This window comes from Zophobas morio, unplaced genomic scaffold, assembly GCF_036711695.1.
Source record: "Zophobas morio isolate AGI-343-1 ecotype UQ-CSIRO unplaced genomic scaffold, CSIRO_AGI_Zmor_V1 ptg000011l, whole genome shotgun sequence".
NCBI lineage: Eukaryota > Metazoa > Arthropoda > Insecta > Coleoptera > Tenebrionidae > Zophobas > Zophobas morio.
Genome location: NW_026972116.1, coordinates 25,865,997 through 25,882,494, shown reverse-complemented (window position 1 = coordinate 25,882,494; position 16,498 = coordinate 25,865,997). Strand labels below are relative to the sequence as shown.

Here is a 16,498-nt window from a genome sequence, read left to right as displayed (position 1 = left end):
ACTGAGGTCAAACTCGAGATGAATTTAAATTCGGAACTAAATAAAGTGGCATGTATGGGTACTAATGAGTACTACATCCACCTGCACCATCCCGGAGAGTTCCCCGACGCGAACAACCGAATCTTAATAGAAATTAAAAAAAAGAACGAAATCATCATCAAACCCGAAATAACCATCACATCAGAAAGTTTAAGAAATTTACCACCTAGCCGAAAAAAATGTGTCTTTTCAACGGAACGCTACTTACAATTTTACAAAATCTACACACAAGGAAATTGTAAGTTGGAATGTCTGGCTAACTACACTCTGAGAAACTGTGGCTGCGTCCCTCACGAACTCCCACGTGAGTATAAAATCCTCCTCAACATTACAAAATCTGTGGCTTTGTAGACACCAAAACCGCTAAACTTTGTGGCAAGTTTAACTCAACGACCGTTGAATGTATGTCAGAGGCTGAGGGTAAAAAAACGACCACACGAAATCTCAATACGCATCATTTTTTTTATAGGAATGATGGACGAGCTGGAGTCTGGATTAAGCAAAAATTACCTGAATCTGCCCCTGTGCAAATGTTTGCCGTCTTGCAATTCCAGAAACTACGACGCTAAAGTCAAATTGTCCAATTCTCGCAAAAATAAGACTTATGTTACGCTACAATTCAAAGAGACCGAATTCAGCGTCATGGAAAGGAAGGAGTTGTTCGGGGATGTCGATTTTTGGGCCAGCTGCGGGGGAATCCTGGGACTGTTTACGGGATTCTCGACCATATCGCTTGCAGAAATCGCATACTTTTTGTTGTTTCGGTGGCTGTTTGCTTGGATTAGACGGTTGTGGAAAATAATGCGTCCGAATATGTTAACATAGATATTTACTTTATGGTGTTTAATATAAGATTTGCCTTTTACAAGCTGTGAAAACTAAGAATAAATAAAATGCAACATTCTTGTTTTTCTGATTCATTAACGTATGTATTATAATTACCAGTACTGCGCCAATGTCTATGATTCGAATGGATCGCTCGATATTAAATTCTAGTGAGTACATTCAACATCCAGTAAATGTAATAGTTTTTATACACGGAAATGAAAAAACTAAATTAAAAATCTAATTAACTAGTTTAGTACAATTTTTTTGTTTGATTAATTTAAATAGCTCGTACATTATTGATAATTACAAAAAGGCTTTAACGAAATGGAGAAATTATTAATTTGTACCCAGGTGACTTCCAAGTATATTTAAACGACTAATAACGCAAACATTGTTCTACATTTATTCGAGAGTTGGTTGTAGAATGTCGGGACAGTCCATAACAGCTGCACCAGAAACTGTAGACGAAAAACCAAAACCGAAAAATGTAGAACGAAAACCAAAATCAAAATTTCGTCATTGGCGTGGTTACATGTCCGACCAAGTTTCAGAATTTATGAGCAATAGCAGCATCCATGGGTTTAAATATCTCGTGGGAAATGAAAGGACACTTTTTGAAAAGTAAGTATTTTTGAGAATTTTCCAAAAAATTAATTTTGTTGTAGAATTATGTGGTTTGGGGTTTTGCTCGGTTCGATCTACATGTGCTCGTTGTGGATTATATCGGCCTATCAGGCGTGGGAGGAAAATCCAGCTTTTATTGGGGTCGGTCAAGCTCCTGTGCGTGCCTGGGAAATCCCGTTTCCGGCTATTACCATTTGTCCCCAATATACGTACAACAAGTACTCAGCCTATAGATTTCCCAACATAGAAGAGTTACGGTGAACCAAACAGTATGTCATCTCTATTACATTTTTTTTTGTAGACAGAACATCACGACCCTTCTAGATTTGTGCATTTACTTTCAAGAAAATAATAAATATGATAACATAGATTTTTTCGAAGGAGAACCATGGGAAAAATTTTTGACAGAGGTAAATTTCGGCTTACACCAGACTTGTTGTGTTGGATTTTTTTTGTAGACAGCACTTTCACCCAACCAATTTATTTTAAAATCGTTTCTGACTGACGGGACTGATACGATGGATGTTGGTTTTTCAACCATACTGAACAAATGGGGAGTCTGCCATTCCTTTAATATGCTGGACAAGGCAGACCTTTTTCGCAATGCCACGTGAGTTCGTACGTTATCGCTGACTGTACCATACAAATTGAAATTTTAGACACATATTTCAAAGTTTCGGGAAACAAAACCAGGTCTCTTATTGGAGCTTCGATCAAAATTACTATAAAAAAAAAGAATCTGTGTACCCTCGACGCTTGAAAACTTTAATAGATAACTTAGTTGTCGATTTAGAGTCTGAATTGGATTATATAGCGTGTTCGAGTTCTAATAAATATTACATTAACTTGCACCATCCAGGCGAAAGTCCAACTCCGGGTGGTATAATCGCGGTCCAGTCAGGAAAAGACTACACCATTTGGATCAAACCTGAAATTACCATGGCTTCAGAACGACTAAGATCATATTCCCCGTCCCGAAAAAAATGCTTCTTTTCAGACGAGCGCTATTTACAATTTTACAAAATTTACACAGAAGAAAATTGTAAATTAGAGTGTCTGGCTAACTACACTCTAACAGTCTGTGGGTGTGTCCCTGCACATTTTCCGCGTAAGTACTTAGCATCAATATTATATCTGATTTTATAAAATACATAATTGTAGACAACAAAACCACCAAACTTTGCGGAAGAAACCGCACCGGGTGTCGGCAAAAATCAGAAAGTACGTTTTCGAATTTGTCCAAACCAAAAATGTATCGATTTTTTAGGAACCATGGCTCGTTTCGAGTCTGGTTTGAACGAAGATCCCGTCTGTAATTGTCTGCCGTCTTGTAATTCAATAGTTTACACTTGGGAAGTCGAGACTAGAAAATCTGATATTGTGCATCGTATCTCTGTTAAAGTGCAATATAAAAATGCGAAATTTAACGTACTGGAAAGAAATGAGTTGTTCGGAGATGTGAATTTTTGGGCTAGCTGTGGTGGGATTCTTGGATTATTTACAGGATTTTCAGTTCTGTGTCTTGTTGAAACGATTTATTATTTATTTTTTCGGTTGATGTACAAGCTGTTCAAAATGTTATGGAAGAAGCTGCATCTTAAAGGGTGATATAATCGACTTAGACAGAATATTTATGTCATCATTTATACATATATGAATGTTTCTAAGTAGATGCATTAAATTTTGATGTGTACTTACATAAGTGTGTTTAAAATATATGTTATATGTGCTACATAAAGTTACTGATTTTCCTTCCACCAGGTCTGTATCCAAAAATACATAGTAAGTGAAGTCAAATTTGTATTTAATTTTTTTTTTCAAATTATAATTAATATTAATCCGTAAAAAAATTAACCAATAACAACCGAAACCAAAATTAAGCTTCTGTCCTTCCATTTTTCCAAAGTTTCCAATACGAAATTTGGAAATTTTGAAGAGATTTAAAAAATTTTGAATTTAAAAACGAATATTTAGAAAATCTTGCTCCGCAACCATAAACAACCTATATTTTTCGAATCAGCACCTCGAGATCTGTGTCACAGATTTTTTTGCTGATATTTGGGCAATTTTTCCAAAAGCTTCATTTTTTAATATCCTCACCTTATGAAATTTTCGGTTATTGTTCGACCACCTTCTAAAATTTGCCAACCAGATTTTATTGTTGGTTTATATCTCCAGAAGTTATTTTAGGCTTCATTTCCCGGAAAATTTCTTGCGTTTTTCCATAAATTCCCAATACGAAATTTGGAAATTGTGAAGAGATTTAAAAAATTTTGAATTGCAAAACGAATATTTAGAAAATCTTGCTCCGCAACAATAAATAAGCTGTATTTTTCGAATCAGCAGCTCGAGATCTGGATCACAGAATTTTTTGCAGATATTTGGACAATTTTTCCAAAAGCTTCATTTTTTAATATCCTCCCTCTATGAAATTTTCGGTTATTGTTCGCCCACCTTCCAAAATTTGCTAACGAGATTTTCTTGTTGGTTTAGATGTCCAGAAATCATTTTAGGCTTCATTTCTTCGAAATTTCTTGCATTTTTCCAAAAATTTTCAATACGAAATTTGGAAATGTTGAAGAGATTTAAAAAATTTTGAATTTCAAAAGGAATATTTCGAGATTCTTGCTCCTCAACCATAAACAAGCTGTATTTTTCGAATCAGCACCTCGAGGTCTGCATCACAGAATTTTTTGCAGATATTTGGGCAATTTTTCAAAAAGCTTCATTTTTTAATATCCTCCTTTTATGAAATTTTCGGTTATTTTTCGCCTACCTTCCAAAATTTGCCAACGAGATTTTCTTGTTGGTTTAGATCTCCGGAAGTTATTTTAAGCTTCATTTCTTCGAAAATTTCTTGCATTTTTCAAAAAGTCCCAATACGAAATTTGGAAATTTTGATGAGATTTAAAAATTTTGAATTTCGAAACGAATATTTAGAAAATCTTGCTCCGCAACCATAAATAAGCTGTATTTTTCGAATCAGCACCTCGAGATCTGGATCACAGAATTTTTTGCAGATATTTGGACAATTTTTCCAAAAGCTTCATTTTTTAATATCCTCCCTTTATGAAATTTTCGGTTATTGTTCGCCCACCTTCCAAAATTTGCCAACGAGAGTTTCTTGTTGGTTTAGATCTACAGAAATTATTTTAGGCTTCATTTCTTCGAAAATTTCTTGCATTTTTCCAAAAATTTCCAATACGAAATTTGGAAATTTTAAAGAAATTTAAAAAATTTTGAATTTCAAAACGAATGTTTAGAAAATCTTGCCCCGCAACCATAAGCAAACTATATTTTCCGAATCAGCAACCCGAGATCTGTATCCCAGATTTTTTTGCAGATATTTGAGGCAATTTTTCCAAGAGCTTCATTTTTTGATATCTTCACCTTCCAAAATTTGCCAACGAGATTTTCTTTTTGGTTTAGATCACCAGGAGTTATTTTAGGCTTCATTTCTTCGAAAATTTCTTGCTTTTTTTCCAAAAATTTCCAATACGAAATTTGGAAATTTTGAAGAGATTTAAAAAATTTTGGATTTCAAAACGACTATTTAGAAAATCTTGCTCCGCAACCATAAACAAGCTGTATTTTTCGAATCAGCACCTCGAGATCTGCATCACAGAATTTTTTGCAGATATTTGGGCAATTTTTCCATAAGCTTCGTTTTTTAGTATTCTCCACTTATGAAATTTTCGGTTATTGTTCGCCCACCTTCCAATATTTGCCAACGAAATTTTCTTGTTGGTTTAGATCTCCAGAAGTTATTTTAGGCTTCATTTCTTCGCAATTTTTTTACATTTTTCCAAAAATTTCCAATACGAAATTTGGAAGTTTGGAATAGGTTTAAAAAATATTGAATTTCAAACCGAATATTTAGAAAAGCTTGCTCCGCAACTATAAACAATCTGTATTTTTCGAATCAGCACCTCGAAATCTGCATCACAGAATTTTTCAGATATTTTGGCAATTTTTCCAAAGGCTTCATTTTTTAATATCCTCCCCTTATGAAAGTTTCGGTTATTGTTCGCCCACCTTCCAAAATTTGCAAACTTGGTTTTCTTGTTGGTTTAGATCTCCAGAAGCTATTTTAGGCTTCATTTCTCCGAAAATTTCTTGCTTTTTTCCAAAAATTTCCAATACGAAATTTGGAAATTTTGAAGAGATTTAAAAAATTTTGAATTTCAAAACGAATATTTAGAAAATCTTGCTCCGCAACCATTAACAAGCCATATTTTTCGAATCAGCACCTCGAGATCTGTATCACAGGATTTTTTGCAGATATTTGGGTAATTTTTCCAAAAGCTTCATTTTTTAATATCCTCCCTTTATGAAATTTTCGGTTATTGTTCGCCCACCTTTCAAAATTTGCCAACGAGATTTTCTTGTTGGTTTAGATCTCCAGAAATCGTTTTAGGCTTCATTTCTTCGAAAATTTCTTGCATTTTTCCAAAAATTTCCAATACGAAATTTGGAAATTTTGAAGAGATTTAAAAAATTTTGAATTGCAAAACGAATATTTGTAATATATAATTATTATATTAAGAGTCCGTGTTTTTTTTTCGTACAATAATATCAAAAATATTTAATCTTGTTGAGACAATTTCTATCTAACACTAATTGAAAAATAATAATGCTCTAAATTGGCAAATATAATTCACTCACCATTTAAAAATACATATATATTTGTTACACAATAATTATAAAACTTAATAACTATAATTATAACATTTATTTCAAGAGGACAGCAGAATCCATAATAATAATGCTAAAACTTCACAGTGCCCATATATTTCGAGTACATAACGTTTAATGCATTACGCTTGGAAACATTTAACTAAGATTATTATTAACATTACACTAGTTTAATAGTTTATCCACATTACTTTGAACTCCAATCAAATCCAACCGAAAATCTAAAATACTTAACATATTGTTTACACTTCAACAGGATTAACAAACTCTCAAAACCGTAATTTTCGTTTTTATGTGCAGTGGGTGACTATTTTGTAGAGATTTAAACCGAAAACAACATAGTGATAAATATAAGAAGTCTGTTTAGATTCAGCCGCTGCAACAACCTCCTGCCAAAATTATACATCCAACGAAAAAATAAATAGTATAGAATTTCCACGAAGGACATAATAGAAAATCCTATGAAAAGACCAACGAGTCCGCCACAGTTAGCCCAAAAATTGACATCCCCGAACAACTCCTGCCTTTCCAACGCAATAAATTCTGATTCTTTAAAATATACCATAACAACTGTCTTTCCATCAGAGTCCGCTGACCTAACATCAACGTTATACGAAACCGAATTACAAGGAGGTAGACAATTGCAAGGAGGTAGGAGTGAATCATTCCTAATTCCAGCTTCCGTCTGAAGAACCATTTCTAAAAATTTTTTCTCATTAAACATTTTTCACTAAGTCAAAATTACCTTCAACTTCGAAGGCGCATCTTCCGCCTTCACTCCTGTAACGTCTGGCACAAAGTCTAGTTGTTTTGTTATCTGTAAACTTCTAGTTAATATAATTAAAAAGTTGTAATGAGAAAGCAATTACGGGGTAAAAAGGAAGGGACGCATCCACATATTTTTAGTGTGTGGTTCGCCAAGCACTCACTTTTGCAGTTTTGGACTGTGTAAATTTTGTAAAAACGCAAATAACGGTCTTCATTAAAATAGCATTTTCTCCTTTGAGGTGAATAACTGCGTATACTATCCGAACTGACGATTATATTCGGAGTGATCAATACATCATAACTTTTGTTGTCGTTTATGTTAATTTCGAGAGCTCTAGTGGAAAAATCGGCAGGATGATGTACCTTTATTGTCAACGAATTAGACCCTACACACCCTACGTCTTTTATAGAATTTAAGATTAAAAACAGCATGTTCTTTATAGTCGCGGATCTTCGGGGATAGACGGCTTCGTTTGTTGCATCGTAATTTTTATTCAAAGTCCAGTGGGAGATTTTGGGTTGGTTTGCAAATGTGGTTGGTATATAACTGGAAAATATTTTCGAGCTATTAAATAGAAGCACGATAAGTTTTGCTTACGTAACGTTACGAAAAATATAATTTTTGTCCAACATGTTGAAAGAATAACAAACTGACAATTCTGTTAGTACACGAGAAAACAATTTTTGACAGTCCTCTTCCGAGTTCCAACCACAAAAGCTGAAAATCTGTTTAGGTAAAATGGAGGTCTGAAAATGCAGAAAGTGTGTGAGGAACAAGTTTTGACTTATGTTGATATCTTTCTTCAAACTACTAACATACTACCTGTAACAAAAATTTCTCCAGATTTGGATTTTCAAAGAAGTCGAACAGATGGAATTCACTAAAACAAGGTCTGTGATTCTTTCTGGTCCTTTCCTTACAATAAGATGAAACATTTCCCACTTTCTCGCTATAATCAAAAAAATAATTTAAAATTTATTTGGGGCTATTTTCGGTGACGACCTTTCACCGTTGATGAAGTAGCGAAACGTAAAATTTGATTCTTTATTATAATTATAACCAGGACAAACAGTAACAGCTGGAAACGGTATTTCCCACGTACGAACAGGTGTCTGGCTAAAGCTTAAAATAGTCGGAGTTTCTTCCCATTTTCGCCAAGTTGACTTAACCAAGAGCGAACACGTGTAGATTGATATGAATAAGACTAGAGCCCATAAAATTCTACACCAAATATGTCTTTAATCAACTAATAAAAACTCACTTTTCGGGGAGTGTTCTATCATTTCCAACCAAGTACTTAAGTCCATGAATGCTGCTGTTATTCATGAATTCGGAAACATTATCGGAAATGTGACTCAAAAACGCAGACTTCTTGGCTGTTTTCTTTTCCTCTTTGTTATTTTCTTCTGGTATGGTGATTGTTACACACGACATTCTCACTTGATTAGGAGATGCATCAAAAAAAGCTTGCATTGATGATACGGTGCATACGTTACTGTGTTAATTTAATATTTTTTTGACAATCCACAAACGAAAATTTACATATAGATGGGCTTTTAATGATATTAAATTGTGTTTATTAAACTTCATTAATTAGGTAAATTTACAATTACCTATTACTTGATTAAAACACGCAAAATTATTAATAATAGTCTCGAAAAATGCAGAAAATTATATCTGAAAATAAAAGCAAAATACGTCTGGTGGGATCTAAATTCTAATTTTATTAGTTAAATTTGAAGTAACACAACCTAAAACATAAACCGATTTAAATTCAGTTGTTGGAACAGCCGCCTCCCTAAATTAAATATCCAACGAACAAATAATAGACAGTTTCCACACAGGACACAACAAAAAATCCTGTGAATAGACCAATGAATCCTCTACAGTTAGTCCAAAAATTGACGTTACCTACTTCCTCAAATTCTTTGATATATTTGTCATAATAAAATGTGGCCTGTAACCTGTAACCATGTTCCCCACCTCGTTATAATCGGCTCTGGGGGCAATGGTATGTTTGGAAATTTTTCCTTAAAATGTTGCACTCTTAGTGGGGCTTTAACAAAAATCTTTTTACCATTTGCCACTAATTTATTAACAGTAGGAAACTGAAAACGTATTCCTTCAGTCACTCTGTTTAAACCGTGGGTAATGCAAGTAGAGTGAATTAAATTGGGGTACAATATTTTTAGATTATTCCCTGCTTTCAACATATAACGAGCTGCATCCGAGATCATCAATAAAATTTTATTGGCAAAAATAGTGACGTAAGACTGTCATTTACAAATCTGGTAATCGTATTGCCATTTGTTTTATCTAACATTTTCAAACTTACTACATACCCTCGACTAGGGAAATTTTTATTTAAGATTCCAACAATTAAACTTGCCACGTATCTTCCACAACTATCGGTTGTTTCATCGACAGCGAACCATAAATAATTATCTCCAATGCGATGTTTAATTTCGTTGTAAACTTGTTGAAACACTGGGCCTACATAATTTTTACTTTCAACCGGATTATGTCGATTGCAGTGTTTTTCAAGGAATTCTTGAAGAGGGCCTTTCTCCAATTTTTTTAAAGGTATATTGGACTGGATCATCATTTTACATAAATCGAAATTAAACTGAAACTGCTCATCTTTTGTGGAAGTAGATGCAACAGATTCATGTATGGTCTGCTGTTTAATTTTAGAAACTTCAAATATTTTCTTCCTTTCTACATGAAGAGTCGTTCTGACATGTTGCGTCACGTTATATTTTTTATCACTTTGAATCTAAAACAACGTACATATACAGGAATAACAAAGAAAAATAGATACAAAAAAATTAGTGGGCTTACGGTTTTCACACAAGCTCTGCAGAATATTTTGTTGTTTTCTAATTTTAATTCTCGAAAATCCCTTATTCACTCATCCGGCGTCGACTTTACTTTCGGCATTCTTTTAAAATATCAGTAATATTACCAAAAAGAACTCAACATGTAACAAGGGAGAACCACGTATAACACTGTACTACGACAGATGCGATGACTGATGGTTGTGAAATAAACGGTTCATTTACTTAAAAGTTTCCATTAGAAAAATTTTAAGGTAGGTAATTGGGTACAATAATCCTTTTTTCTAGAAAATCTTCAACGGTCTTGCCGCAAAATGCCGAAAAAGAACATCTGGTTAAAAGCTTTAATTCATTATCAACGGAAGTAAGGATCTAAAGTCATAAATTCTATGGAGTAATTTTCCAATCCTATAATAAAATTTTATTACCCAAACGACCGGAACCTATTCACAGAAAGGGTCTTCAGTAAGTGTACTTCAATGGTCAAGTCCAGGTAAAATGCATACGATACGATACGGCTAACTAACAAGTATTTTTCATCCCGACAAGGCCGGCATTTGTACAAAATATGCATTAAAACTCATATTCGTCGAAAAAAGCATTAAATAAGCATATAAGTTTTAACATGCACAAAATTGAAAAAAAAGCAATTAAGCATAAAAAAATGGGTCAAATGACTCCAAATTGTATCATAGTTACAGATATAAAAAAGTTTTGAAGCGCTTACATTTTTCACAAAAAGCATTAAACCTAGAAATCCGCTCTCTACATATAAATGTTGTTATATTTAACACTATATGTAAATGTTAATTTATAAAGCACAATATAAGATCCCATTTCTTGAATGATTTGTTGTTTTCATGTTTTAAGTTTTTATGTCCATCCTTATTTAATGAACTTAATTTCGTCCTATTAAGGCACAATAGTCGCTCCCAAATTATTTTTTGTTATGTTATACCACAAACGTTCCATCACTTGAACAGTCCTCACATTACTTGCCTTAAAGATTCATTAATTCCATCGCAGGTTACAACATTGGTATATTTAGTTGTTTATTAGTATTACGTTCCATTATAGACTTGTAGTCTGCTGAAAATAAAATTATTATTATTATTATTAAAAAAGGTGACGTTGCGTAAAAGTTTTACGTGTCAGGGCAATAAAATTTTAGGTTTCTTGTTTTATTAGTTTATTAATTTAATTAGCTAATTTCTAAAATATCGGTGTACATTTTTTCATAAATACACAAATGCTTTAACGAAATGGAGAAAATATTAATGAGTTGGACCCAGGTGACTCCAAAGTATGTGTAAGCCACAATGCATCTGTTTATTAACCCACATCATCGAAATAACACGCACATTTATTTACATTCGAGAGTTTGATGTGACAATGTCCGGACACACAATAATAGCGATATCAGAAAATGCAGAAGAAAAACCGAATCCAAAAATCATAACACCACCACAAAATGTCGAACCAAAACCAAAATCAAAATTTCTTCATTGTCATGGGTACATTTCTGAGCACGTTTCAGAATTTATGAGCAATAGCAGCATCCATGGGTTGAGATATCTAGTCGGAAATAAAACCACCGTCTTAGAAAAGTAAGTGTTTTTCAGAAATTTCCGAAAAATAAATTTTCGTTGTAGTAGTGTTTATTATTTGCCTTACAGGCTTAATAATATTCCCAGTAGGGGTACAAATTAACTTAATCTACATCAAATAAATCAATAAAAATAAATAAAATAAAATAAATATTCGGGTTTTATATAATAAATGTTCTATTGTTTCTGCTTGCCCACACCTTGCCATAGTTCCCTTATCTTAAATACTTCTGTCATCCACTCCAGTCCTCTTGCATCTCCGTTTACGAGTTCATCCTTTACTATTTTTCTATACTCCGCATTATATCTAGACTCCGATATTCTCAATCTGCATTCTTGCTTATTTATATCCTTATCTCTTACACTCAGTTCTTCTTTCATACTCCTTCCCATTTCTCTCATTCTCTCTAGTTCTTCACATGCATATCCCTTTCCTTCATAATACTTGTCTCTTTCGTTCCAAACATGTTTTCCCCTTTTCTTTCTTATTTCTTTCCAACATTCTTGCAATATTTTGCAGTCACCTCTTTCACTGAACTTCTCTTCAAATCCAACCGCCCTTTCACCCGCTTTCACTCTCATTTTCTCCCTTTTTGTTTCTTCTCTCACTATATATCCCGGCGTATACTTTTCCAATCCCAATGCCCATTTCAAGTATTTTTCTTGCACTCTCTCTATTTCTTCATATTCCCTCCATCCCCAAATCTCAACTCCGTACATGAATACACTTTTGACCAAACTATCAAACATCATTATTCTTCTCTTATAATCATGTCCAAATTTCCTCTCTCCTATTCCCCATACTATTCCTACCACTTTGTTCGCTTTTTGGACCATTTCTTGAATATGCGCTCTATCTGAATTATTGCTCTTTAATGTATATCCTAAGTACTGGAATTCTTTCACCTGTTCAATTTTCTTCCCTCTCCATGCCCACTCTTCCTTCTCCTTTCTTACTTTCTTCCCAAACACCACCATTTTTGTTTTTTCCACATTCACTTCCAATTCCTTTTTTTTTACATACTTCTCCAGACTTTTAATCATTGCTTTCATTTCTTCTCTTTTCTTTGCCACAATCACCAAATCATCTGCGTACGCCAACGACCACACTTTCTCTTTGCCTATTCCCACCCCTCCTGTCTGTGCTTTTCTGAACATTTCATCTGTATCTCCTAGATAAGCTGCAAACAATGCGGGCCTGAGTGGGCATCCTTGTCTCACTCCTCTATTTGTATAAAAACTCTCCCTTTCTATTCCATTCACTCTCACCGTATTTACTGTTTCTTCATATATTTCTTCCATTTTCGTTACCAAGTATGCATCTACTCCCTTTCTCCTCAAATACTCCCACATTTTCTCTCTATTCACGCTATCAAACGCTGCTTTGAAATCTATGAACAATGCGTACATTTGTCCACCCTCTTTCCTTATTTCTCATCCCACTAAATGCCGCAGGATGTACACACTGTCCATAGTACCTCTTCCTTTCCTAAACCCTGCCCGACCGTCTGGTAACATACCCCTTGCTTCCATCTCCTTTCGTAACCTCTTATCGAGTATCATTGCATATATCTTGTACGCCATATTGAGCAAGGTAATCCCTCGGTAGTTCTTCACATCACTTTTTTGTCCCTTTTTAAATAATGGGATTATTATACCTTCTCTCCACTGCCGAGGAAACCCTTTTCCCTTCCAAACTCCATTTACCACTTCCCATATCTTTTCTTTCACTTCTTCTGTCCCGAACATCCACGCTTCGTTCTAGATTCCATCCCCTCCTGGTGCCTTTCCTCTTTTCAGTCTTCCAATCTGTCTTTCTATTTCATCTATTGTTATTTCCGAACCTCTCCACATTTCTTCCGTCGTTGTGATTCCTTTATTTATTTTGCAGCATTTTTCCTCACAACCTCCCAATAATTCCATAAAGTGTGTTTTCCATTCATGTATTTTGATTTTCCGGCTAATTTCAGTCTTCCTTCTCCGTTCCTTGTTTATATATCTCCATACTTGCTCTTCTGTTTTCAGGGACTTTATTGTCTTTTCTTCTTCTTCTCGTTTTTCTCTTTATCTTTCTTCCCATTTTCTCCTATAATTCTCTCTTGCTTTTAGGTACTCTTCTTTCCTTCCCTTGTTATTCTTCCATTTTTTTAATTTTTCCCTTGCTTTTCTCTTCAACTCACTACATTCTCCGTTCCATCCATTATCCTCCCTTGCCATATGTATATCTTTCTTTTTTCCGTAGCTTCTACAATTAGGTTGCTCAGTTCCACCATCATAGCTTCTATATCTTCTTTTACTTCGAATTTCTTTTTTTCTAGTCTACTTCTGTATCTTTGAATTCCCTCTTCATGCCATATTCTTTTTTCTAATTCTTTTCTTTTGAGTCTTCTCTCTTGTTTTTCGTACTCTTGCTCTTTTCCTTTGATTTTTATTTCTAGAGGCATGTGATCTGATTCTATCCTTTCCCCCACTTTGAAACTCTCTATTTCTTCCCACGCCTCTTCGTTGATAATCCCATAATCTATAGTTGATTCTCCCATCGCCCCTACGTACGTCCATTCTTCTGCTTCATCTCCTTCCTTGTTTCCTTTCAAAATTTCCCATCCCATTTCTTCTAATATCTGCCACAATATTTTCCCTTCTTTGTTATTTGCTTTATCTTTTGATCCTCTTTTTTCTCCCTTTTCTTTATCTATTATTATTGTCCCCTTATCGCCCAATCTTGCGTTAAAATCCCCTCCTATAAGTATTTTTTCATCTCCTTTTTCTTTTGTTTCCTTTTCTATGTTTATCTAGGTTTCCTCCATTTTCTTGCTATAAACGGTTATTATTTCCCATCGATTGTTATCCAGCTGTATTACTTTCTTCATTAGTTCATTTTTATTATTACGTCCCTTTTCCAATTCTTGCATTTCTTTGCGAATTCCCATTATTATTCCCCTGTTTGCTCTCCCCTTTTTCTTTTCCTTCCGGTGGTAGTGTCTCTTCCAATTTCTCCCAGTTTTCTCTTTGTACCCAAATCTCTACTAGCCCCACAATATCAAATTTTCCCACGTAGTCCCAGAACTCCTTTTCCTTTTTTCGCAACCCTTAGACATTCCAAAACAGTACCTTCACCACTTTTTCTCCTAATTTTGTACCATCTTCCCTTTTTCCGATTTCGCTATCTGCATCCTTTATTCCTTTTCCTTTTTCTTTGCCTTGTTCCCTTCCATTTTTCCTCATTTTCTTCCTTAGCTCTCTTCTACTCTTCATACTAAATTTTCGTTGTAGAATTGTGTGGTTTGTGCTTTTGCTCGTTTCGATCTACATGTGCTCATTGTGGATTATATCGGCCTGGCAGGCGTGGGAGGAAAATCCGGCTTTCATAGGTGTGGGTCAAGCTCCTGTGCGTGCGTGGGAAATACCATTTCCAGCTGTTACCGTTTGTCCTATCTATCGTTACAACCAATACTCAGAATATAGATTTCCTAACATAGAAGGGTGACGATGTCAAAATTACCAAACAACATGTCATCTATGTATAGTTTTTTTCTTGTAGGGAGAGTACTACGAATGAATCAGTTGTTTTGGAACCTTCAGACAAGTGCGATTACTTTAAGAACAATGACAAATACGGTGACACAGATTTTTTTGAAGGAGAACCGTGGGAAAAATTTTTGACAGAGGTAAGAGTTTCGCTGTAGTGAGTTAAACCACACTTGTCTGTGATTTTGTAGACAGCACTTTCACCCAACCAAGTAATTTTAAAGTCCTTTCTGACCGACGGGAACGATACGACAGATATTAGTTTTTCGTCCATACAGACACAATGGGGGGTTTGCCATACCTTTAATAGTCTGGACAAAGCAGACCTTTTCAGAGACCTTACGTGAGTTCGTACCCCACTTATGATTTTTCACTGCAACTAAATTTGTAGACACACCCCTGAAAGTTTTTGGAAACAAAGAACCATTTCTTATTGGACTTTTGATAAAAATTACTATAAAAAAAATGAAGCTGTGTACCCTCAACGCTTGAAAAATATGATAGACAACGTAGTTGTGCATTTAGAGTCCACACTGGGTTATGTAGCATGTTTTACTCCTAATGAATATTACATTTCCTTGCACCATCCAGGAGAAAGTCCGACTCTGGGTCACACTATCACAATCAAACCAGAAAAAGACTACAACATTTGGATCAAACCTGAAATCACTATTGCTTCCGAACGACTCAAACCATATTCCCCGTCCAGAAAAAAATGCTTCTTTTCAGACGAGCGCTATTTACAATTTTACAAAATTTACACAGAAGACAATTGTAAATTAGAATGTCTGGCTAACTACACTCTAACAGTCTGTGGCTGTGTCCCTGCATATTTTCCGCGTAAGTACTTAGCATCAATATTATATTTCAATTAATAAAACACATTATTGTAGACAACAAAACTACCAAACTATGTGGAAGAAACCGTTCTGGATGCCTGCAAAAATCAGAAAGTACGTTTTCGAATTTTTCGAAACCAAAATTATTTCGGTTTTTTTAGGAGTTATGGCTCATTTAGAGTCTGGATTGACCCAAGATCCCGTCTGCAATTGTCTGCCGTCTTGCAACTCAGTAATTTACACTTGGGAAGTCGATAGTAAGGAGTCTGAATATCAGCATAGAATCGTTGTTACGTTGCAATACAAAAACGTCAAATTTAACGTTCTGGAAAGGAACGAGTTATTCGGAGATGTGAATTTTTGGTCTAGCTGTGGAGGCATTCTGGGATTGTTTGCCGGGTTTTCAGTGCTGTCTCTGGCAGAAATTTTTTATTATTTGGTTTTTCGGTGGATGAACAATTTGTTCGGAAATTTATGGGAGAAATTGCATCGTTTGTACTTATCTTTCTAAGTGTATGTAAAGTTAATAACTGTTTCTATCAAATTCAACTCTAGCAAAAAAAATATAAGAAGAATATTTTAAGTCGATGTGCATGTTTTGAAAATACAGTGTCCAATTTCCTCTATTTAAAATGTAGATTTTAAATAAATAAATATAGACATTTTCACCTGTGTTTGACCATGCTTGCATGTTTCGTCGGTGTTCACAATTATTTTCATGTTATTTACGGA

General features: G+C 34.5%; 2 protein-coding genes across 2 annotated transcripts; both read left to right on the top strand.

Annotated features, from left to right (window-relative positions):
* Positions 1-1,191: 1,191 nt before the first annotated feature.
* Positions 1,192-3,099, top strand: LOC135127388 (pickpocket protein 28-like). Its single transcript, XM_064053834.1, has 8 exons — positions 1,192-1,229; positions 1,291-1,488; positions 1,533-1,748; positions 1,793-1,901; positions 1,950-2,101; positions 2,151-2,599; positions 2,653-2,712; positions 2,759-3,099. The coding sequence occupies exons 1-8, from the start codon at positions 1,192-1,194 to the stop codon at positions 3,097-3,099; spliced, it is 1,563 nt and encodes a 520-aa protein (XP_063909904.1).
* An 11,610-nt stretch (positions 3,100-14,709) lies between these two features.
* Positions 14,710-16,277, top strand: LOC135127387 (pickpocket protein 28-like). Its single transcript, XM_064053833.1, has 6 exons — positions 14,710-14,882; positions 14,941-15,067; positions 15,119-15,270; positions 15,319-15,767; positions 15,821-15,880; positions 15,928-16,277. The coding sequence occupies exons 1-6, from the start codon at positions 14,710-14,712 to the stop codon at positions 16,275-16,277; spliced, it is 1,311 nt and encodes a 436-aa protein (XP_063909903.1).
* Positions 16,278-16,498: the final 221 nt, after the last annotated feature.